The sequence below is a fragment of the Buteo buteo genome, chromosome 5 (genome assembly GCF_964188355.1).
Source record: "Buteo buteo chromosome 5, bButBut1.hap1.1, whole genome shotgun sequence".
In the NCBI taxonomy this organism is placed as follows: Eukaryota; Metazoa; Chordata; class Aves; order Accipitriformes; family Accipitridae; genus Buteo; species Buteo buteo.
This window is the reverse complement of record NC_134175.1, coordinates 49,426,547-49,451,842: the sequence shown is the minus strand read 5'-3', so window position 1 is coordinate 49,451,842 and position 25,296 is coordinate 49,426,547. Positions and strand designations below refer to the sequence as shown.

Genomic DNA, 25,296 nt, shown 5'->3' with positions numbered 1-25,296 from the left:
GTGACAAATCTCGAGGCCACAGCAACGTCCACTATGTTCGTTTGGGCTTAAGAAGCTACAAAACCCAGGAAATCTCTCCCAATAATCCCGGCTCCATTCTCTAAAACATATTAAAATGACAGAGATGTAAAAATTTATTTCCCCCGCTTTTCTCAGCATGTTTAGAAGAGAGTCTGTGTCTTACTCGAAAAGATACGGATTATTTTCTGAATGAAGTGCATTTTTTCTTTATAATCTGTGCACCATGACCCTTCTTTCTCCTACAATGAAAGCCAGCGGATGTTATAAGCTGCAAAGAGTCATGACGGAGTATTCAAAGTATGGAGAAAGAGACAATTCTTGTCTCCGATTCCCACATTCACACCCAAGAGTTTCCTTTTGGCCCCTTAAACACGTGTCTTGGGCTGTGCTAGCCGAGGACCACCTTGCACAGACTCTGCCCTATCAGCTCCTAAACAGAAGAGAGAAACATAAGCATAGCGCTACGTATACCTGCACAAATGCATAAGATCTACTCCTGGTGTAAATCAGGAGAGTTTGGGTGAAGTCAGTGTATTAGCATCAATGGAGGCAGGTCTTGTTACCCTCAGTCGAAATCTAACTTGTGCAATGTATAGCAGGTAGCCCTGTACCATGAAAAAACACGGATGGGCTGTGAATGGACTTTGCTACCATAACTAAAAAGAGAAGTAAAAAAACCCTGTCAGTCTATCATACATTGACTAAAGTACTGCAGGCTGAGGTATTGAAATGAATAGCTATTTGTTATTTCAATCTCTTGCTCCACAACAACTTTACCGGACATGAACAATGTTTCTGAATTAATTCAAGAGATCTCTGTACAGCCCATGATTAAAAAATATTCAATTTTCATTGCTTTTCAGCAGTAGTAGTGGTCGAAGCACAAGTCTGCTTAGTCTGTGAGGCGGTCGTTCGGTGGTAACAGGTTACTTCAACAGTTCAGGTTAAAAAGTGTGTCATTCACTTAACTATGCGGTATCAATGCAATTCATCTCAGCCCATAACAGATGACATGTTCAATAGAATATGTAAAGTATGCCTCCACCTAGTGATGACTATGTACAAATAATAGAAAATAATAATAATTCTATTACTTAAGAGAGTCTTAGTAGTTGGCTCCCATTTTCATTAATTAACATGTGCTCTCATACGAATATTCACTTATACAAATGCACACTTTCCAACCTGGAAAATTAGTCTAAAGCTCAATCTGTAAAAGTTTACCTGTAAACTCTGACTCAGGAGGGGAAGATAAACACATTCTAGGTTTCAAGTATGTTAGAATTTTAAACAATAATGTATTTGTAACAATCATGACTATGATCAGAAAAAAAACAAAACAAAGGGAGGCTGACTGTAGTGCTGTGGAATTTAAGTGTTAAAATCTTATGAGAATTTAAGTTAGATAGTCTATTTTTAAATTAAATGGTAAGCAAACCACACCTCCACTTTGCAACTTTGTTTGCCAAAGAAAGTATTTGCTAGGCTTCTTGGATCACCCTGTTTTACAGATGCAATTGCAGATGTAATTACATGAAATTCCTAGGAATTTGTTCACCCCAAATCAGAAAAAAGGCAATGAAAGGACAAATGGAAAAACCAAACTAAAATAAAATTTAAAAACCACACCAGAATTCAAGCACTCCAGCGCCTAAACTCAAACTCAAGTTTTTAACAACTCTCGTAATCCATATAAAAATACTCCGTAAATGGGATCAATTGCAGGCGCATCCTCAAAGTCAATAAACTTCAGGAGGAGGTTTGAAAAGCCAGGGTCCCTGGTGGAAAATGTTCTTCTGGGTTTTCCTTTCATTTGTACCGTCTGGGAACTACCTTAAATGTCTTCTCAGGCCGACTACGCTTGTATTACCATTTCAAAAAGTCTCCCCATCCCATTAGTGGTCCATGAATCACAGCTTAAGAATGACTGCTCTGCTGAAAACCGAGAGGTATATTATCTAAAAGAGAGGGCAGGACACTATTTGCATTTCTCCCCTCGCATTCAAATTGCCTGCTATTGTCCATTTAACACCTTGAAACATCCGAACCCATCCTCTCCCCAAAGAATGTCAGCGGTAGAAATCACTCCTACACACACAAAAAAAATGTGAATCCCTACCATATCGTCTGGCATCCCTTTGCACACAAATGCGAGGTGCTGCCTTTCAGCGAGAGGACAGCCAAGGCTCGCTGTGCCCAGCCAACTTTAAATATCTGCCTCGCTCATTAAAGAGAAACACAAAAATGGAGTAAAGTGACTTCGCCAAGATTTTAAAAAATGTAGTGGCTGAATACAGAAATACCAGCACCAAACATGTAAACAAGTCAGATTTGATTATCTCTGAGTGAGTTCATTTAGGATTCATTTTTCTCTTTGTTTTTTCAAGAGTTTGATAAATTAAGGGAACGTGTGCAATGTTTGGGCACATATCAAGACAATTTTTTTTTTTTTTAATATTAACTTACATTACGAAGGCTGCAAAAATCATAATGCTTTTAAATTAATTTAGCTGTTTTCACTCAGGAGAATCACAGAACCTTAAAGTACTAAAGAATCAGGAAAGCCAGGCTCCTTTCACATTTCTGCACTCCCCTTCAGCTATGGATTGCCAGGACTATGAAAATACCATTTTCCCTGTTTTATGAGTATACAAAACACAGCACCAAAGGCCTCGCATCAGAGGGCTTTATCAAGTTCACCAAACTGGATATCTGTAGCAATAATTCTCATTATGTGCTTTATCTTGAACCAGCCCGTCCTTACGAAGCTATTTACCCTTTCCCTATCAACCCCGCTGACCAGAAGATAATCACCATTTTAAAACATAAAACTACCACCACATGCATAATTTAGAGAATACAGGTTTACAGCAGCACTAGTCCTTCCTACGAGCAGACGTTACCTCATTTAGCAACCAGCTAAATAAAGTAAACATTAATAGCGTGAACTCTTCGGCCACGCACCCATTTTTTTTTTTGCCGAAAAAAAGATGCTTAAAAAAACTGCTCCCCGTCGCGACGGTGGGTGCTAAGTGACCTGCACCGCTGTCCTCTGCGGAGCTGGTTATCCCTTGGGAAAAGCACAGCTCCGGTGGCACTGACCACAGCCCGGACAGCCCTGGCCTCTTGCCCGCAACGCTGCCCGCAACGCTGCCCGCAACGCTGCCCGCAACGCTGCCCGCAACGCTGCCCGCGCCGGCTCGTGCGCTGCCCACGAGATGGCAGCAATATGTTTATGAATAATGCAGCAAGAGGCTGCAGCCCACTGCCATTTCGCATGCGAGCTGCAAAACACGTCTCGCTTCTTCGGCTGTAAAAAAAAAAAAAAAAAAAAAATAAGAGAGAGAGAAAAAAAAAAAGAAAAAAAAAATACCGAACCAACCAACACAACCCTCCGTGAATTCAGCAGAAAAACAATGGAAAAGTAAGCAGCTCCGCTGTCGCACTTTGCTTATGGGTAAGCTGCCTAGATTGATTTTTCATAAGGTTCGGCGTTATCCAAGGCACAAGGTGCTTCTTGTGCACTCACGTATTTGTCCAGGCCCTTATGCTCAGCCGTGCTTCTGCCCCTGACAAAATTATTTCACATGCACATTAAGCATTAACTGCTGTTCTGTTTTATTTTTGCAACGCAGAAAATGCCTGTGGCTTGAAATAAATATTTTCTTTTCTGATGGACAAATAACATCTGCACTTCTGAAAGCTGCAGCGTAGCTGTCAAAAGCTAAGTGATTCATATAATTTCTTAAGAAGCACATGTGTATGAGCATACACAGACACTCATACCTATCACAGTCACTCACATATCAGCACTTACATCTGTCAAAAGATGGGCTCTTAAAAAAGTGCGGTGAGCTATTATAATAATCATTTTTAGCAGACGGACATCTATGTACACATTATGTCAGATTTGGAGAATATGGGTTGTGGGGCTTTTAAATCAGCCTGATTTTCACAGAAAACTTCGGCTCGCTTTTCAGTTCAATTTGGGAGTTCTCTGGGGTTTCGTGAGACCCCAGCTCTGGTGTGCTATAGGAGCTGGTTGCCCTGATATTTCATGGCCTGCAGTGAGTAGCACAGCAGAGGTGATCTGCAGTTCTGTCTTCATCAAGACTTTTGAGCCTTTTCAAGACCTCCATGAATTGTTGAAGTTACACTTCTCAAGTGATTTTTTCCAACACAGTGAAATTTTCATAAAATTTTTCATGGGACGATAATTGGAAAAAAGGAACTGTCTAGTTAAGAAAATATTTAGCTACAGATCAACCGAAGTTTTGTTGAGAATTTTGAATCTTCCTTCAAGTAGCCAGGTACAACAAAATGTTGCTTACCAGGAGTAAGCATCACTATTTCTGAAAAGTAATAACTTTTTTACATGATCAGTAAAATGGTGACTAGGATTTTAATTTTTTTAAATTAAAAAAAAAAAAAAATTGCTGTCCTGATCTCGTAGACAGAACACATGAGGCCTTTTTGCTGATACCGCTGAGGGTTTTGTGTTACCCCAAACCAGACACAGGAACCACAGAAAGTGAGAGAAATATATTAGCTATAACTTTGTAGCAGCTCTACCCCAACTACTCAGCTTGTCCCTTTTATGAATAAAGTTGCTGTTCCTTGAAATGCTTGAAACTCTCTTATAGAGGTTGAATATATAGAGAGCTTCCTTGACATTCTATTATGGAGGCTAAAGACTCAGTTTCCCAAACCCTTTAAATTCAGATCGTTGTCAAAGTGGAGTGTCTTCCTCCTGATACCGTGCCTATTTTCAAACTGTATATAGTTTGAACCATAAAGTACAAACCTTTTGGTCCATATAAAAAAGTCTTCTCATTTTCTTTAAGGTGTCACTGGTCTTATACGTATGAAATCCAAGGCCTTACAGTTTGTATGTTCCTGTCACAGGGTGTAAAAGTTTGCTGTCACTGCTTGTATCACAGGAATAATGAAATGTGTCCCTCTCTCCACATTTTGGGGGGGGGAATTGGCTTTATTAGCTGGCATTCCTTAAAACATGAGTCACATCAAGAATTTTTGCGTCCGTGCCTACAAAGCAACCTGAATTTAATTTTACTCTCAATATACTCTCTTTGGGCTAATGTCAGTAACATCAAGCCTAAGCGTGGAACACTGGTGGGAGAAGGCAAACACACTCATCCACCCAGGGTGGCTAAAGCCTGAGCATTGCTCACCTAGAACTTCTGAAACAGGGGTGAAACTGCATATCCCATAGCTTCTACGAGAGCCCCAGGTAGCAGGCTGTTGCTTATTCTGGATTAGATGAGGATCTTTTTCTTTCTCAGCTAGTTCTTCTACCCATTGTGTTCTTTAATAACCAGGAACAACTCCTTGGGTCTCAGGAGCAGCTACTGTCAACACAGGTAAAGTGATTACGATTAAATCTGCCCTTTTCATACACATACACACACACACAAAAAATTGCCAAGCATCTCTAAATGTCTCTCCTCTTTATCACCTTAAAATGTCATGTTAAAGTCTTTAGAAGACAAAGTGACTTCTCAATTGTATAATGTTTAGAATGTATATTGTGTGCAATTATTTTCTGCAAAATCTTCCCCACAATCAAGGATATTTTCCTTCTTGCACTATGTACTCTCTCTTACTTTTTTTTTTAATCAACAATAAAAATTTGGCTTACAGATATGAAACGAAACACAGGTCTACTGCCATTACTTGCATAAGATCTTGCCCGGTTCTGCATGCTAAGAGCACTACTGTAACAGCAGATTCCAAAAGCAAAGGTTGTGATCTGAACTGCTTGACACCTCAGAAAATTTGGGGAATTGAGTAAGACAATGAACTAAAGAAAGCATAGTTTCATTTGTAGCTTCTGGTTTAAAACAAAAGAAAAAATAATAGGGAAATTAATAAAGAGGCTATTTTTCAACAGATGTAAATAAGAAGTGATTCCAAAAATGTCCACAGAGTTACACTATCATAAAAGTAGAATGTGAGTCAGGTCCTTGAACCCTGAAATCTGTATACATGCTGTACATTTAAAGTGTCCACCATCCACAGCTCTGACTCTGTATTTTGTATGCATTTCTGTCAAATACAGTATTATGTGGCTTTCACAATGAAAAAAAATATTAAGAATAAAGACAACTAAATTCAAGAAAAAAAGTGCATTCACTGGTCATGTTGTATACAGATTACAAAAGAAAAGAGCTGATATATGGAGAGGTCAGAAGATTTTCTGCAACCATCGATTAGGTTTTACTGAATACTTTGGCAGGGGCTTTGCTGGTAAGGTCACTAACAAGGCAGTTAGAAGAGAGAAATAAAACGTAATGCAGAGACCATTCCACATTGTTGTGTTCAAGATTTCCCACTTACACCAGTAAAAACAGAGTACTACTTATGTAAAAATACACACTTGAACTTCTCTACGATGATGATTCAGACCATTTTTGTGCTTTTTTAAAACTAATTATAAGTTTATTTTTAAAGAACTTCTTGCTGACACCATCTAGTAACTGTGTGATGTGGCTAAGTCTTTTAATTAGGCAATATTCAGGTCCCTCGGATAGAAATTAAACCACAGTCACAGCAATAACCTCCAGAAGCGGACAAAATGCTGTACAGATGTTTTAAAATGACAACAGGTCCATCTAATGCATATCTAATTCAAAGCCAGCAAAGGTTACTGCGCGCCTCGTAGGACCTGCAGGCAAGAACACTCTCATGCTCAGGAAACAGCATTTTCTCCGAGGTAAGGACCACCAGAAGCTTCATATCCATCTGAGTACAAGGTGGCTTTTTTCAATTTGCCTCCTCTATACAGCATTTATATTTAAAAACATACAAAGAAATCCAAATACCAATCCCAGCCTGAGCCCCTCCACATTGTACTCTCAGTGCTTCCTCTAGAGAGATCATGGAAAAGAAAATTATCCCTCCCATGGCAAAAAGCGGTGACTTAAAACATTCCTGGGAGGCATCCAGATACTATACTGATCCTACAGTATGTAGAACAAAATAGCTTATCATTCAGATTATGCTCTTGGACAAAGCTGGATAGCTTCAAGGACGAGGGAGTTACCCTAGATCAGTGCCATAAATGTTATTATATATGAAACAGCTGCAGGATAAATTCTTTCATATTACACATAGGTACAGTTGTACTTTCAGCTGTCTCACTGTTGAAATACTGTATGTCTTACACAGATTTTTCTATTTGTAAAAGACGCTTACAATTCTTAGTTGCATATGAATGAGTAACCCCTTACAGCTGCAGTGCATTGAAACAAAAACCAGTATCGCACCAGATCTGTGGCAAGAGCCAGGGCATTGAACTCCAGGAATTCTTCATATGAAACCTTCCTACAAAGTGAACTTGGTAAACAGGGAAAAAAATATTACTAAAGAAACTAAAAAAAATGTTAGTTAAATGAATAGTGTGATTAAGAGAACAAAGCAACTTCACCCATTTGTAAGTACGCTGCTCGTGACCTTTTTTTGCACTCTTCACCTCTCTCCTATTTTTTCTTTTCTTTTTTGAATCATCTGAGAGAAATCTTCCAAAACCTCTTCAAGGAAATAGTCTACAGCCACAAGACTTTGTGCTAATGAAGCTCCAGAATTATGAAGCCAGAGGTCAAGAGCAAGTCTTCCATGTCGTCTGGGCGGAATTTGAGATTAGAAGGGCTTCTTGACTTGGAGTAGAGGGTGAGTAAAGCAGGGGAAAGAATAAACTCCAGTTGAAAAGTTTACTAGAACCAGGAAACATTGAATATTGAGAAAATCTGTAAACTAACCTAGTTACTGGTGCCTCAGCAGCCATATTAGTACTGACTGAAAAGCAGCCTGTCATGTTATTTTCTTTTTTGATAACCCGCATCAAAATGCACCTACCCAATATCAAACTAAGCCAAATAAAGGAAAGAGGAGAACGACAGAGTGACATAAGCACTGTTTCTGTTCCAGTTGCTGACTGACAACACTGCCATCCCTTAACATGGTTTTATTTAGTTATTACAACCATCTCTCTGTAAATGACACTTAGGATTATTTAAGATTATGTTGTAATCCTTTTAATCCTCAGTGCTTTAAATTTCAGGCTAAACACCAAAGAGCAAACTAGCACTTAGCAGAAATATTTAAAGCATGTGATTTGAACATAAATCTTCTTTTATTCACCACTCCTCTGATGAAGACCTAGTGTATCGCGTCATTCAGCCAGCAAGAACAAACAGCACGGTATCTCACTGCAAACCGCTACGTTTCCCCACATCACGGGAAGCCGTTCCTAACCAGTTCTTTTCCTTGGTGCTAGCTATATCATCAATAAAATAAAGGAAGGAAAATCAGAAGGTTATATTTTATGAGGTGCATATTTTCAGTTACTATGAAGGAACACTTGAAAAAAACCCCACGTAATATGTTCATCAAGAACAGAAATAGATTGCATGCACAAATTGGATAGTGTGAGAGACAGATCAGACTTATCCTGTTAAACAGAGAGTAGCTCAATTAAAACGAGTGGAGTAACACTGCCGAAAACCTCATGATCAAGACCAGAAACCCAAATCTTCCTGCCTGAATATAATTTACTTGCAGTTTCCTCTTTTTTTTTTCCTGCATCCATCATGTTTCCAATTAGTTTTCTTTATGATACTCCTGTACTCCATCTTCTTGTTACCATCCATTAACTGTCATATGCTTAGATTCTAAATTCAAGATTTCCTTCTTTTTCTTCAAACCAAAATCTCAATAGTCATTTTCTATTTCTAATCTATAATTCATGAACTCAAATTGAGCACCCAGGCTAAATCAAACTCAAAATCCTGCATCTACTCCTAGTACAACATATTAGCAGAAAGCAACCATTGCTCTGTTTGAACCAGAAAAAAATGTTTTATTATTCAGAAAGTAATGAAACAAAAACCCACCAACTATGCTTTGTTGCCACGCTTTGAAGACATAATCATACTTATTTCTGATCATTTCAGAGTTAGGCAGCTAACGTATTTAATCAAATAGCAATGCAATGCATCTATATTTAGGTCACAGAAAAAAAATCACCCATGTTCTTTTCATTTGAACAAACCTATGAATAAGTAGACAGACATTATCAATCTTATTCCCACCCGCTAGGGATAAGTAGATCATCAGAAGTGTTTCCTGAAATATTCAGTATCCAGGTACAAACTGACCTCTCCGCTTTCGAACTCGCCTTGGATTCCCTCCAGACTATCTCATAAATCTTCACTCTCTCTCTAGTCCCCTTCCCACTCTATCTGCTCATGTAGCACCAGTCTCGTTCAGTCCTTTCCTTTCCCAAAATGTCACCACTACTGATGCCAAAGCCTTCTCCTCTTTCACTCTTACCATCTGGCAGAATCTTCTTGTAGCTCTCTGTCTAAACAATGCTCCATCCCTTTTCAAAATGTGTCTTAACATATGTCCTTCCTCCCATGCTTTTACTTCTTAATGTCTCTCCCACTCACTTATTGGCTTGATGAAGACACGTTTTAATGGGTTCAAACAGTAGTGCATGAGTTTCCTTTCTCACATTATTCTGATTCAGTGGAGTTACACCTCGCACTAACAGAAGTGAGAAGAAAATGTATTGCAAAGTCTTCATACGACCAGTTTGGTAAATCAATAACAGAGCCTCATTTGTCTTTACATTGGAAATGTATTAGCTGCAATGAATCACCACGCCAATATGCATTTCCAAACATAAATTTTGCTTGCTGCAAAATGCGAAATAAACCCTAGAAACTCAGAAGACCTGTCAGCGTGCTCAGGGGGTTGCAGGAGCGAAGGCTAAGGTTATACTTAATCACATTCCAAGTGAAAAAGCTGAAGATTGACAGCAAAACCAAAATATTTATTCTAAAAATACCTAGGAAATGACAAAGCTCCAAGTGTTGTCTCAAGACAACCTGAAGGATGTGGGGGGTATAGAAGCCTAAGTCTCGCTGCCTTGAAGAAGAGGAATATTTCTAAATATTGCATGCGCTTTAGAAAGATGTCTAGAAAAATAAACCTTGAAAAAGTCTCTGTAACACCCAGTTGACCCAAAGAGGTTTCTTTTCAAGAAACCATGCACAGTCCCTCAAGGGTTTTTTGTTTGTGGTCTGTTTTTTTCTTAAATCCCAGACGTGGGCACAGTTGGTTCCTCCAGCATGTTTCATCGGTGATGATGCCAAAGGACTATCTGGTAACTAACAGTATCCTGACCCTGACACGTTCCCTTCTGCATCTCTCCTCCCTTTATTGTTTGTATTGTTAAAAATTCTTCATGTTAGAACTCTGGGAAACAAGTCGGTTCATAGAGAATAGTATTTTGGTGTGGCTTGATGCAACTTTTAGTGAAACAAAAAAAAAAACCAAAAAACCCTTTCTACTGATATTCATGGGAGATGGATTATGTCCAAAACCTGAAGATGTTGCAATAAACTATTTTAGCCCCTAGATCCTGGAATGTTAACCTTGCAGTAACGCTTTTCTCATCCTTTCATCTTCTTGGGCCTTGATCCTCCTTTTCAATTCAATGGGATTTAGATGAAGCAAGTAAATAATATTTTTTTCCATCAATGAAGACCAGTCCTATAAGAAATTCATGTCCTTCTATGCTGGCCCTGACAGAGGCAAGCTTTTAAAATCCTCCCCTCCCCTTCCAGAAATGAACCTGGGTCATCACCGTCTGAGGACCCTGAACAGCAATAAAAATAAACAGAGTAACCGCACTGTGTTGGAGCAGTGCTTGTATAAGCAGTTTGAAGAAGTTGTGTTTATGGAAGTCCTTTAGGTCAAGATTCTAGGCCTGAACCCAAAGCAATTACCTACTAAGTTTTAAAAACAAATTGAATATAGAGCATTAATCAATAAATCAACAGGTTTTCAAGTGTTTAGGAGACTCAGTCATCAGAAATCCTTCTCTTAGAAAAACAGTAAACTGATGCTTGATAAAATGTTACACTCCTGTATTGGTAAGAAAAACGCTGTATTAAATCAGTCTCTAGTTATTAAAACCAAAGAAATAAAACCTACCTCTTAACAGAGTTTATACTCAAATGAGCAATGAAATGCATGCGTTGGCTCTTACCTGAAAGACATTCTTTCTGCTGGATTTCTCCGAGGTCCACTCAATGCGAGCACCACACAAATCCACACACTCAGGTTTATATCCTGGTTTCTGGAAAGAAAAAAAATCAACCATGAATATGGCCTGACTTTTCACAGATGGGGACAGTTATCAGATAAAACAAGAATAGATCAAGTTTAAGTGACAGATTATTGTAGCACAGCTGCTGGTATTACTGAAAAGAGTTCATTATTCCCTGGTATTACTAAATAACCACTTCGGAGGTGTCTTAACTCGGAAATAAGGTTCTTACACTAAACACATAATTTTTAAAATAATTAGATGATTTAAAAAGCAGTCTAATACAACATAGAATAGATGAAAACACAAATGCATATACATTGACCAGACATTTGAAATGCTTACTTTGCAAAACCTCTTGAAAAGCCGTTGGGTTTAAAGGTAAAGTTTTGCGGGCTTTCCAAATGGAAATTTAAACTGATGCAGTTGGAAAGGAGAGAAATTAGACAAGAATATACATCATATCTGTAAGACAAGCTATCTCCTTTCTCCAAACAAATTATCATTTCTAGCTCCTAAAAAAAAAAAAAAAAAAAAAGGCTTTGAGGGCACATGTGACATCGAGAAAGAGCTCAACGCTAGAGTAGCTCCACACAGTTTGCTACTTCGCAATGTCAGTCCGTGCATCCCGGAGTGACACAGCTCTGCCTCCCCAGCTCCTCCGTATGGATGCAAATAATTCGAAGAGCACGTTTGTTTGCCTGGATCATTTACATTGCTGGGAGTTGGTGTAAAGCACAATAATGCTCATTTGCCATCTAAATTCCTTCTCCAGGGATTCTGCCTGTGCAGCAGTTCTGGCAAAGCACATGTAGTTTAGAGTAGCCTTTGTAGATTAGGTTACAGCACATCCCAGACAACAATAAAAATACTACTGTTAACAGTATAAAGCACTAATAAGTCCCTTTTGGGTAAGATATGGAGTAATATCCACATAACGCAATTAATCAGCTTGACGCATCTTTTTTGCTCTCTTGTTCTTAAGCCATTTTACCTTAAAAAATGGCATTGGTGATAAAGAAAACAGACTTAATAGAAGTTAACAGTGGCCAGTCCAGCATCAGCCGAATAATCAGCTTTCGAAAGTTTGCTCACTGAACTTCTCTGATGTTGTTATTAAAGGTTAAAAAATGCGTGTTCTCCAGGGTCCTTTTGAGATGGGTGGAAAAGGACCTATTTAGGTTAAAAGAAGCAGAGTAAGGTATCCTGGTCAAGTAATTTGCAGCCAGAGTCTCTGGAAGTTTTCAGTACTGGAGTTGTAATTATGTTCTCCGTTTGCCAAACCATAAAACCACCATGGTTCAGCTCCTCTAAAATTGACAGTCCTGTGTGACTTTGTTCCTTTTCTTATTTTTTTTTAATTATTTTTTTAATAAAAGAAATATGCTGTTCAAAACAGAAGGATCTTCTTGTGGCTAAATCACTGGCAGAGCAAGGTTTGGATTTTTTTCCCCAACTCTGCCTCAGACTTCCTGCCTGGCCTCTGACAAGAACTTAATCTTTCTGAATTTTTCATAACAGATCAGTTATTGATACTGGATTTTACAAAGATGTTGTGAAATTTAATCAGTTAATATTTGCATGGCAAAAGCGACAAAGTTGAAAAACAAACACTAACCCATTAGTACAAAAAAATATTCAAATAGGGGGAAAAAAACCAACAAATTTTCAGTATTCCAGTACTATACTTTTATAAATAGGGCTCTGGTGCCTCCTTTGACTAGATCGTTCCCTCCTTGGCCAGGAGATACCCCAGGGAAGTTTCTTCCCCAGGACTCCATGCAATGACCAGGTCTGCGCCGCACAGAGCAGGCAGCTGTGTAACCCATCATGAACACATAACACAGCCTCGTCAAAGTGGGTCACCTTGATTTCTTTGAAAAAATTATCCAGAAAGGTAGCTTGAGTCTGAAAATACTTTAACAAAGAAGGGCAGCTTTATTCTGCCAGCAGAAAGATTCAAGAAATTTTGGAAACACATAATGAGATGAAAAGAAGAGATTAAAATGTAGATAAAGAAACGGGAAATAGTTTCTTGATAGTGAAGTATACTGGGCTACAGGATATTTTCCTCAGGAAAACTGCTGTGGTGTTTCACACTGAAGTGTGAAAAAACAATGGAAAGTCCAGGGAGTTTTTGTAGGAAGACAGACTAATGAACTCGATAGGATTTTACCATCTCTAATTTCTATGACTACAAAAGTGTATGCAGCAGCAGAACTTAGAACGAATCGTAGACTCATAGAATGGTTTGGGTTGGAAGGGACCTCAAAGATCATCTAGTTCCAACCCCCCTGCCCTGGGCAGGGACACCTTCCACTAGACCAGGTTGCTCAAAGCCCCATCCAACCTGGCCTGGAACACTGCCAGGGATGGGGCAGCCACAACCTCTCTGGGCAACCTGTTCCAGTGCCTCACCACTCACCCTTTCTAAAGCCAGGAAAGTGGCTTTAAGTACTGGAAAGCCACTATAAGGTCTCCCTGGAGCCTTCTCTTCTCCAGGTCAAACAACCCCAACTCTCTCAGCCTGTCTTCATAGGAGAGGTGCTCCAGCCCTCTGATCATCTTCTTGGTCCTCTGGACTTGCTCCAAGAGATCCATGTTCTTCCTATATTGAGGGCCCCAGAGCTGAAGGCAATACTATGGGTGGGGTCTCACAAGAGCGGAGTAGAGGGGGAGAATCACCTCCCTTGACCTGCTGGTCACGCTTCTTTGGATGAAGCCCAGGATACGGTTGGCTTTCTGGGCTGCAAATGCACATTGCCAGGTCACGTTGAGCTTCTTGTCAACTTGGACTCCTCTGTGCACTCAGTGCACACAGCTTAATTTTGTTGTTGTAGTAATCTGGAGTTTGTTTACAGCTCTGATTTCGTAATAAGCAGAAGTATAAGTATGTGCATCTCCCTTTCCAGAAAGGATGGGGTGCAAGCTTACGGTATTGGATAAGTGAACACCCTTCTGCTACGTACAGCGATCAGCTGCAAAACTGCTCTTTTGGAGAATTTAGCAATTCTGCCCACAACGGGATATGAGGTGTCTATGAACACCATACGAGACACATGGGTATGGCATAGTTTATGAAGTTTCTGAAGAAAACTACACGAAAAGCCTTTCAGATCCGTCAACCCTGAAACTGTCCATTGTGCAGATCAGCCCTTCTTCTGCACCTGGGGAGCTCCACACAAGGGGAAGCTCTGCTTAAACCCATAGGGACCACTGGAAAATTGCCTAGAAATTCATTCCAGCCTAAACATTGTCCTGTGACACAGTTTTCTGGTTTATGCATTACTCAGAGACGCTGCAAGAGAGTAAGTTAAGGTTACTGGGAAAGCCTGAGCACTCCACGTCCTTGCTTCATGTTTTGCAGTCAGAGCAATTATGTTATATCAATGTTGTTGGAGGGGGTTATGCTGTAAATTGATACAAGTGTCTGCTACAATGAAATCTTCCTAAACATGAATATGGATTTCAGCAGCATTTTCACTCAGTAAATTACTTTGCAGATGGGCTAATAACCTGAGGTTAAAATAACCTCTGTTGAATAAACTATCTCAGGGAATAAACAGACTACTTTCTCTTGGTTAGAAAGACCAACTGATAATAGAATTTAGCACTGGTGAGAAAGAACGGAGCTGTGATCCGTTTAGATCACAATGCCCTTAATTTAAAATAAAAAGCAAGTTACATTCATATGAATGCTAAAAAAAGGCATATCAAAAGCATGACCAGAAATGATCAAGGCAGCAGCAGAAGGTAATGATTTAGCTACATGGGATGCAAACTTGCATTTTCAGTAATATTTGTAAACAAGCTCATTTTCTGAATCTCTCCTCTGTGTGCTTTAATTGTTGTGCTATAACTATTACTAATGATAATACCAGATATCATCTCTAGCTTCACCAGAAAGCTATGGATCCCAGTCTTCTCCATGCAAATCAATGAGGAAGTTGTTATAGTGAGTCCTACATCTACAGTCATACAAAGGAACAACAAAAACTCCTTTTAGCTATCACTAGTTCTTTGCATTAGAATACTATTAAAGATTTTGGAAAATATAATTTTAAATCACCTCTAAATGTTATCTTATCATCAGGAAAAGAGGTATGATTAGAATGTGCTTTCATTTCCCTCTCTGTTGTTGCCTTTTTTGTGAAATATCATTCCTTTTATAACGATGCTGTCTTATTCTAAATTTTCACTTCATGTACAGTATTTAATAATAAATAATTAATGAATTAATATCTTTACAATACAAAGGAACATTAATCTTTTTGTTAACCGTAAAGATGTGTTGTTATAAGTCATACTATTGTGAATGAACATTGCCTTTATTACATTATTTAATTAATGGTTGAGCTCCCCTTTTTCCAAAGTAAACTACAGCTCGAAAAAAAAAAATCTGTAAACAAATGATTTCTATTGAATTGTTTTTCTATTATTTCCTTTCCACTATCAAAATTACATCTGGTTAAATGGTTTACAAGGGAAATAAGCATTGCATTTGCTTTATCAGATGAGATCAATGTAATGCTTTAGCTTTTTTTGATGTGTGAAATTCTGGTTTAAGAAATTGCTTTATAAGATTTTGAATACTGACAGCTCTTGTTGTTTTCAAGGTTAACCCAATTTGTTTATTTACCGTTGCATATAAGTTATATGCAATAGACAGAAAATGTAACTTTAACAGCTTTTTCTCACCTAGTGAACACTGAGTTCAGAGCCCCAGTGTTCAGATCAAGCATGGAATAAAACAAACAAACAAACAAAAAAAGCCACACAAAACCCACACTTATTTTTTTCCCCATAATGAGCAAAATATGGCATCAAAATGTCTGTGTTCTTCCTGACACAGGAGGCAGTAGATGTTACCTCACTGACTGAGAGCACTGGTGATGACTGAGACTTCAGGGAAAGGGACTGACTTCTCAGAAGATCCCTTCTCATAACACATCTTAATTTTTTGAGTTAAACAGATTGAGATCTGGGCCAGAGTCCCATTCTCCAGGCAGGTCTACTTTAGTATCTAAATTCTTAAAGAGCTAATGGGGACTTTAACAATGTGGAGGAGTCTCAGAGCAAAATCAAGTCTCCTGTGTGTTGAATTTACACGAGTCCATTTATCTCTTGGGATTTCAGTGAGGGCTTGCAAAGAGAGAGGAGAAGAGGTAGCAGGCAGAAGTGTCAGACAGCTAGTAAATTATAAGATTAGTTCTAATAAGCTCACCTGAGACTTTTTTTTTTTTTAATAATATATAATTCAAGTTTAAGGAAAACAGATGATTCCGAAAAAAATACTAATTCACACTATACTGTTTTCATGGCTGAATAAAAGTAGTATTTTCCAGCTGTACCAGCACAAAGAGAAGCAGAAAGTGCCAGATTTCACCCTTCACTTACTTTTATTGTTTCGTCTATTACTTTTATTTTTGCTACAACCCTCACCTTCTTTCCAAAAAAAGGAAAGCATGAAAAGACGTTCTTTAAAGCTGATTTTATGGCAGGTGGCATTGGTAGATCAAGAATATATAGAAGAAAAAGTTTGCATCACCTGCCACGGGAAAAATAGCTTATTGTTTGTGACTCCTGCCAAAGAGAGCACCTTTGTGGCCACCCATCACGCCAATGAGATTTGGCAGGTTCGATCAGGCCTTGAGAGCCTTTCACAACAGGGCTTTGTCAAACCTGTCCCTTCACTGCCCACAGTGTCACACATTTACCGAGTTCCCTTTTTGTTGCCCACATTCGGGTTCGTGGGCTCAAACTCAGCAGTAACTAGCACTGAAGGGATACGTGCCGTTATTGCTTGCGCAACGTAGCTGTCACATCTCCGAAGACTGAGATCGGTTGTCTTTCCTTGGGGCACAATAAAAAGGTACTGCAAATTTCACTTTGTAGTAACTACAGGCTACAGAAATTGCATTAGCTGCATTAGATGGAGTCATAGAAATATTCAGGAAGGTTAGCGGGATATGGTAGTTGTCACATTTATACTACGATAAAAAATCACTTTGCTAACTTACAATGTTTTCTGCTTTGGTAACACCCTATATTAAGGTGCCATTTATAAATAATTTATTATTATTTATTAATGTATAAGCTACTTTATAGAATGGTAGATAACAACTTAAATTCATGTATTAAAGATGCACATACATGGTTTAATACAATTTACATCTCACAATATCCTTTGCAACAGATTCTCATCGCATCATCTGTTAAGCGTTTATTACTAATGCATTTTATAACATACTTTATAATACATTATTTGAGGAAGTAGCTGCATTTAGTGATCATTTTCATAAATAAGAATAAAGCATTTATAAATGGCACCTTAATTTAAAGTGTTACCTTCGTATTACTGGGTAGTCACTCACCATTTGTCTCACTTTGCAATTATTCTCAAAATGCACCTCTTAATAAAGGACATGCTAAGTCCTATTTCTTCTCATACACTACATCTGATTAAAAGTTTATCAAGGCACTTTCCTTCAGCTGCTCTCAAACCTTTGAAGGTTGCCAGCTCAGTCTGAATTTCTCTTACGTAAACACCAAAAACTTTTTATACTGAAATAACAGTTGCAAGGAAGCCGAGTATATTGCATGGTTGATTGCTTACCAGGTTGGCTAGCGCCGGCTGCTTGGATTCTTTGTAGAATTCCATTTTCCGAGCAGTGAGAACAATCCAGGACGTGGACCAGTTTTTCCTTAAAAATAAAGCAAAATTAAAAAAAGAAAAAATCAGTAAGGCGTGCAAGCAGGAGGTAAGAGATGCTCCATTTGTAGGCTTGGGTTTTAATTATTTCATGTCAGAAACAATGGTCTAAGGTCAGTATCAGCGATGCACTTCCACCAATATCGATTGAGTTGCACCATTCCAATTATACCTGAATATGGCCTAACAAAGCTTGAAGGGCTTCTTTCTCCTCATTCATGTTTTGAAGCCTATCTATGTTCCTTTTCCACAGGAAAACAGGGGGATTATTCACACATGCTTAAAGTTCACATATACTTAGAGGACTCCAGAACAGCTGGTGCCCTTCTGGTAACTAATACTTAAAATAGGATTGAGAAGGAAAAATGTAATTTCAATCTGATTATCCAGAGCTCAGCAAAGGGTCTATTTTGAAAGGTCCCAAATACTTTCTCATTTCCTTAAATTAAAAATTTACAGGAGAGCAAGGAAGATAAGAACGATATCTGAGAGAGGTTTAGGTAACCATTAAACATCAGGAGTTCATGGTATAGCCCTAGAGAGCTGGCAAACTGCTGGGGCCAGGGAGAAGTCAAAATACACATGGATATGTGGAAGTGTCCCCTGACACAGAAGAACATAATAATCAAATCAGAAGAAAATGTTATTATATGTATTACATATAATGTGATGTTTCAAACCACCATATAATCATAAACAAATGGATCTAATCTGATAGAAAACTATTTTTAGATCAACATCTTAAGTTTGACTCTCCGATTTGCGGGTCATAACATCTGATATTTACAAAATTACTCATGAACCCACTATTTATTTGCTTTACGTGAATGCAAACCGCAAATCTGAACATTTTAGAGCAGACCTGAAAATGCATGTGACAAACAGGCTGTTTCACGTGGATGTTGTAGTGCATTAAAAGGAGGGAGCTGCCTGTAAGGACATGGAGGGCCCAGGGAGGAGCTGTTAGAAACCCTTTTTCCTCTCTTCTGTCTTCCCTAGTCCCTCTGAGTTTTCTCTGTTTAGGTATTCCTAAGTAACTCAAGCAAACCCATTTTTAATTCTAGCAAAACCTGGCTTTGTAGAGTTTAAAAGCCTGTCAGTCGTCTTCTCGATGCTCACTTCCAGATCCATCCCAAAGCTCTGCTGCACTCAATATCTCATCAAACCACACATCAGGCATAACAACAGGCAGTTTTTCTATCAATGACTTTCCTATCCAATACGTTTGAGTCTTCAGTTTAAGGAGCATAACCAATATTACAGATGAAGCCCTAACGCCACTGGCGTTATCAGAGGAACCACACTTACTTCAGTGTGGGCAGGATTTCACCCAGCACCATCTAACAATCATCCCTAAAATGCAGCCAACAAGAAGCAACAGGGAAAGAAACTCTCTGTGAAGGAGATTAATACATCCAAATTAATTAGGACTGCATTTTTTATGCCATGTTAATGGGGGAAAAAAATAAAGAGAGAGAGACATTGAGGAAGAAAAAGAAACAGTAGGGTTTTAGAAAAGCACCTGACCATCACTGACAAATATTTCCCCACAAAAGGACAGTGTTTGTAAGTCACTTTGAAATTTTCAGCTAAATTTATTACCACTATAAAGCTGTATCCTTAGCTAATGTGAACTATGGTCATAGCTGTGAATTGTGTACATTGGCATAAAGAACAGTTCAACCGCAGTTAATTATTTTTTAAAGTATCCTTAGGAAACGAGTGCTGTAGCTGAGAATCACCATCAAGGTAGTGAATACAAGTTGTCTATTGGTAAGCACAACTTTAGTTCTTTTTCATTTTCTCTATTTTTTTTTTTCTACTCAAAAAGGTCTCATAAGTGCACAGGGGAGTAAGTGGCCAAGCCTGCTATGTGCCAGTTTAACCAGATTTCCCTATGAGTTGGATATCCTGGATAAATATGGATTATCAAAGGATTAAAACCCTTGGGATGCAGCTTAGATTCAGTACCCAACTTACACCAAATGCTTGACATTAGCTATAGAGAGGAACATTTCTGTGTCACGGACACTTCTATTAGGCAGAGTGCTGCTTGTCCAGCTATTTGTGGGGCAGGTTTTTCTAGCTCAGAAATACAAATCAGTAATTGTGTTTTGAGGTCCTAGACTTATGTGAAATCTTCTTAAAAGATTCAAATTTCTGATCAAACTAGCTGGGAAGTTTGCCAAGATTTAAAAACATTTCATTTCAACCTGGACCTCATTAAAAAAAAAAAAAAAAAAGTAAATGTAGTTCTGTCTATGGCTTTGAAATAAGAAGTCAACAACAAAGAAAAACAAAAGTCAATGATAGGTATTTCTTAAACTATATCAGGTGAGATGTTTTACCCAAGCTTCATTCTGAATTTTAAGGGGACAATGCTTTAATTCCATCAGGAATAAGAAAATATAGTGTTTTTGCAAGAGGCTATAGGAATTATAGAAGGTATGAGAATGCAACTGAATTTCACCATATTATCCACAAGATTTTTTTCCCCTAAATCTAAATTCTCGAGTTCTTTTATTCTGCAATTGTTTCATTTTAAAAGTGACATTTTAAAATCAAAATTTCATTACTTTTGTGACCTAAAGATAAAAGGTATATAAACTAGACAACCTTTTTATCAGATTGTCCATAAAGTCATCTGCCAGCTTTAAAAAATAAGAAAAATTCTTTAAAGCCTATTAGTCTCTGTACAGGTGGGCACACGTTGTATTTCACGGGCTACGTGCAGCGAACTGAGCTTTTCAAGCTCTTCAGAAAAGTCAGTTCGTAATATTCTAATTTTTGCCATGCAGCACCAACATTAGTCAAGAAATCACTTCCAGCGGATGAAGTTTAGGTAAGTGAAAGGAGGAGTCAGACAAAGAGTAGGCAGAGTAGATGAATCCCTGCTTCGCGCCCTCTGCCTGTATAAAGAGCCATAAATACGAGTATGCAGAGAAGACCCAGCCAGCACCGACAAGGACATGGCGTGAATTTGTCGAGCCAGCTCCAGTGCCAAAGTCACGGTTCCCAGTCAGAGCTGCATTTGCATTCTGTCAGATGAACACCTGATGGCAGCACGTTATAGCTTCAGTGGTGCTCACAATCTCTGAGGCTATTTAAAAATACCAGCCTGATCTTCAAGGCTATTTAAAAATACAAGTGGCCGAGCTACGCTGCCTGTGCCCGCGCCGAGCCGGCGTGCAACGCCAAGCCAAAAAGATGCTTTGTGCTATGGGACCCCGACGCAAGGGGAAGGTTTGGGCATGTCCACAGGCGATGCCCAACCTACGCATGCTCTGCAGAAGCTTCTGCCAGCGTCCGAAGTGGGGAACAGAGTATTATTGGCTTCAGTGCCTTTTCCCAAACCGCGAGTTATGCCGGTTTCGGATGGCGGCCAGCTGCGGCAGGCTTGGTCAAGTGTTGGCAAAGTTGTTGCTTCAAGGTTGGACTTGGTGATGTCCAGACTCCCTTTTCAATGAATATTTCTAGGATCCTTATTATTTAGCACTATATAGATACGAGAACTTATTACTTGGCTCCTTACTCCAGGCAGAAAACGTAGTATTTCACATTACTCTCTCATTCTCATCAGTGACGTACAGTGCTGGTCACATCACTGCTATTCCTTTCCAGGCATCTAAGTACAGCAAACCATAGCAAATCCTTCCATAGAAGGCAGCATTAATATTCACATTATTTTTAACACAAACAGTGCCAAGTGAGTAAGTGCTGATCACTTTTGATAATCTTGCCTTGGCAGCTCTGTGCCGTCACCACGTGGTGGTTCCTACATCCCATCCTTGACTCCTCAAGCACACACTCAGCACATAAAATTTGCCCACCGGAAAATATATTGTTGGCTTGCCTGGTGCCTTAAGGTTGTCCTCAATATGTGTATAATATATGTAATATAGAGGCTAACACTGACACGTGATGATTGCATGCAATGAGCCCATTAGCTGCTGTCACTTGGTTTCTGGGACTGTAATTGGCTTAATACTGAAACAGTGGCAGTTTGGCTATTAGCAGCAATAATGGCTATATATACTTAAACATGCATCAACTCAATTTTGCAACTGATAAGTTCCATAACATTCACATGTAATACCTTAATTTCTTGCCACCATCTGCTATTTTAGCTTTTAGAAGATATCCTTCTTTCTCCACTACCTGCAAGAAAGAAGAAAAAACATGTCATAACCATATACTTTATTCAGATGAATGAGTCCACTTAGTACATGTATAAGAGTCTGCATCTAGCTAATCTAATGTGGAAGCATTTTATCACTAATTCTCAGTTTAGTCACCTATTGTTTTCCAATACAGTCAGTTCTTTTGAAAATTTGCAAACAATATTTAAAGTCAATTAGTACACAGAACTAGTCTTGGAAAAAAAAACCCTAATAATATTCTATTTGTTCAATTAGAAGAAACTTATTTTAATGCAGGCAAAGTTTCTAGCTATAAGTAAAAGATGAATTAATTGAAAATATATTGTAGGTAAGTCACGTCAAGGTATCATTTCATATATTGAGTGGCAGGAGTCCACATTTCAATGATAGCTATGAGGGACAGACCATACTTCTGTAAAAGCTTCTTGATTCTTACATTCTAAAGATAGTCATGTTTAGGGGCAACCAATATCAGAGAAACATTAAATTTCTCTACAACAGGAAAAGTTACATTGCCTTCGTAGGTGCCATGTTTTGCTTTGAGCTGGCACCGAACCAAGGCTCATGCAAGGTGCTAAAAAGCAACATGCTTTTAAGTGGTGTTGCCTTTCAGATGAGCTCTGGTATTGAGGCGCTCAGCCCTCACGGCCCCTAAAAGGTCACATTTCCCTGGAGCGTGTGCATCTATGTGCAGGGAGAACCTGTCTTCAAGTTTCCAGCTGAACTAAATGATCTCATAGTATCTCGCAGAAAAGCAAATCGAGCGATTCTGTCAATTCTCGACACACGAGCTGAAACGGGAATTGTAACAAAGGAAAACACAGCTGTGTTGCGCATTTTCCAAAACACACCCCAAAAGGCAAAGCCCTTAGCTATTACCTATACAAAGCAGCATGTGATATTAGCAAACTGATGTCGCCCTTGAAGATCCCACACACTGCTATTGCCGTTGCTGAAACCTGGTCCCTTTTCTGTGGGGTCAGAGCAGGCTGAGGACTCTGCCGGTGTGCACGAGGCTGGGGCACCTGGTTGTAGGGTGCCAACGTTGTACTTGAGTTTTGGCGCATTAGAAGCAAGTCCTAGGCTTGCTGTTTGGTTTACATTTCTCTCTTAATTTCTGCTCCTCCACATCTCTGAACACTTTCCTTAAGCCAGAGGCCCTTGCAGACACTCGTGTCTCTATGATCTGCTGAAACATCCCTCGTATAGCTGTGTTATACAGTCTAGGATAGGGGTTATTTTTGGCTATGTGAATTTTTATTTAAAAACTAAAAACCAAACAAAACAAGACGACTGGTCTTCAGCCAAACCCATTGACCTGCCATCTCATCAGGTCTCATTAGCTAAGGACGTCCCAGTCGTGTCAGTAATGGGAAAAGAAGTAAAATTGTGATTGAAAGTGGGTCTGTTTTCCCTTTCAAACACTACTGAGTCAATGCCTGACTTGGGGATTAGAAACTCCACGTGGTCTTTATAGTAAATTGTGTCACAAGGCAATTTTGTAACAATTTCAATAGAATTTTGCTGTCTGCAAAGCCATTAAATAGCAATAAAATATGCTTTAACATGGAACATAAGGATTTTTAAACCAAACATATCTGTTATTTTGATTATATGAAATATCATGTTATTAACACTGTAATACGTTTAACTATTTCCTTAGATTTTTGTCTGTTGCTGGTATACAGCATATAGTGAAATGTATACTGTGTACATGTCTGTTTGTACCTATGAAAAGGTCTGTAGGTCTGTGGACAATGATTTAGGTGACATTCTCAAATGGGTACACGAGGATTAGTGTGTGCATTTTCTATAATTTGTACTTATCTCATGCAAATTCCTGTCAAGCATATCATTGCCATAGAAAACCCAGAGAGAAAGTATGTAGGGATTATTGTGCAGAGTCATGTCACTATTTATGTAGTGATGGATGGATGAATTATTAGAGCTAAAATAAGACTTAATCCCCATCTCCACCTACTTTTTTTTTTTTTATATCAAACTTACTTTACATCTTTCAATATTTTTCTTCCCCTTCTAACCCTTCATTTTTGTAGCATAAAACTTCTGGTGCTTGGCCAGGGCCAGAGATGCCAAATAACATATGAGAAAGGTTATTCTTTTTAATATTTCTACCCATCTGGAAACAGAAATTGGGAGGAGCATTGGCGAACCATTCAAGCTGTTGATTGCTTCTCTGAATCAGACCCAAAATCTCATGTTTTCAAAGTTTACCAACCACCCTTCCCAAACTGTTATTTTAACCAATCCAAAACTAAAAGCAAATGTGATTTTCAACATCAGATCTGAATCACCTCTATTCTCACATTTTGGGAAGTTAAAAATTGGATGTACTTCCAGATGAAAATGTTGCTGCTCAGTCATATTTTCCTTACAATTGTCATGAGCTAAAATATCAAATCCACTAAAAAATGTTGGGCATATAAAATATCCTGATTTAAATCACATAGCTCAAATCCACCATTTGTTTTAAATTAAACAGCTCAAAATTCAACAGCTCAAAAAAACAAGATCTTCAGTTAATGAGACCTCTCAGTGCTCAGCAAAGTAACTTCCACATGTGTATTACTTTAATTGTATTAGTACAGGTGCTGGCTTTAAAAAAAAAAATTGCATGGCCTTCATTAATTGATAATGTGCACAGTTTTCTCTGTAATTAGTATAAAGGGTATTTATGGAATTACAAAACAACTTTACCACAAAGACAAATAAAAAGATTTCTAGGATGACCCCAATATTTTTATAAACTCTGGTTGGGGTCCTATATTCCCCTTGTTTAACGTCTCTTAATATCCCTTTTTCTGTTTTGCTTGTTTTCAAGAAAATACTTCCAAAACAGCTCAGTATCGACTTACAATATTTCTGCAAATAGATGACATTAGATTAAAAAGAATACCAAATATATCCTAATAATATGCTCTGTTGTTTCTGTCTCAATAAATATCATCATTTGTTGTTAAGCTGCTGCCCTTCCTGCACCTTTTCAACATATGGAAGGTTGAGACAATGACCCAAAATGCCCTGAAGAATTAGCACAGAAATAAGAAAATGGAATTATTGTGTGGGGTTTTGTGTTTGTGGACTGTGGGTTTTCTTTTTAATTTGCTTTTTAGAAGAATATTGAAGATGAGAGTATAGATGTGTAAATATTTGAGTTTCTAAATAATAATAAAAAAATACTGTCATGAGCTAACAGTCTTAGAAACTATAAGGAAAAGTAATTATCACTATATCACATATAGGTT

The 25,296-nt window shown here is 38.5% G+C and overlaps 1 protein-coding gene across 1 annotated transcript in view; it reads right to left on the bottom strand.

Annotated features, from left to right (window-relative positions):
* ARHGAP15 (Rho GTPase activating protein 15) overlaps window positions 1-25,296 on the bottom strand; it is a 330,235-nt gene that overhangs the window by 256,632 nt on the left and 48,307 nt on the right. Inside the window, exons 5-7 of the mRNA XM_075028952.1 lie at window positions 21,967-22,028; window positions 17,775-17,862; window positions 11,099-11,188 (exon numbers count right to left, since the gene is read on the bottom strand). Coding sequence (XP_074885053.1) covers window positions 11,099-11,188; window positions 17,775-17,862; window positions 21,967-22,028 — 240 coding nt within the window. The remainder of the gene's footprint in view (window positions 1-11,098; window positions 11,189-17,774; window positions 17,863-21,966; window positions 22,029-25,296) is intronic.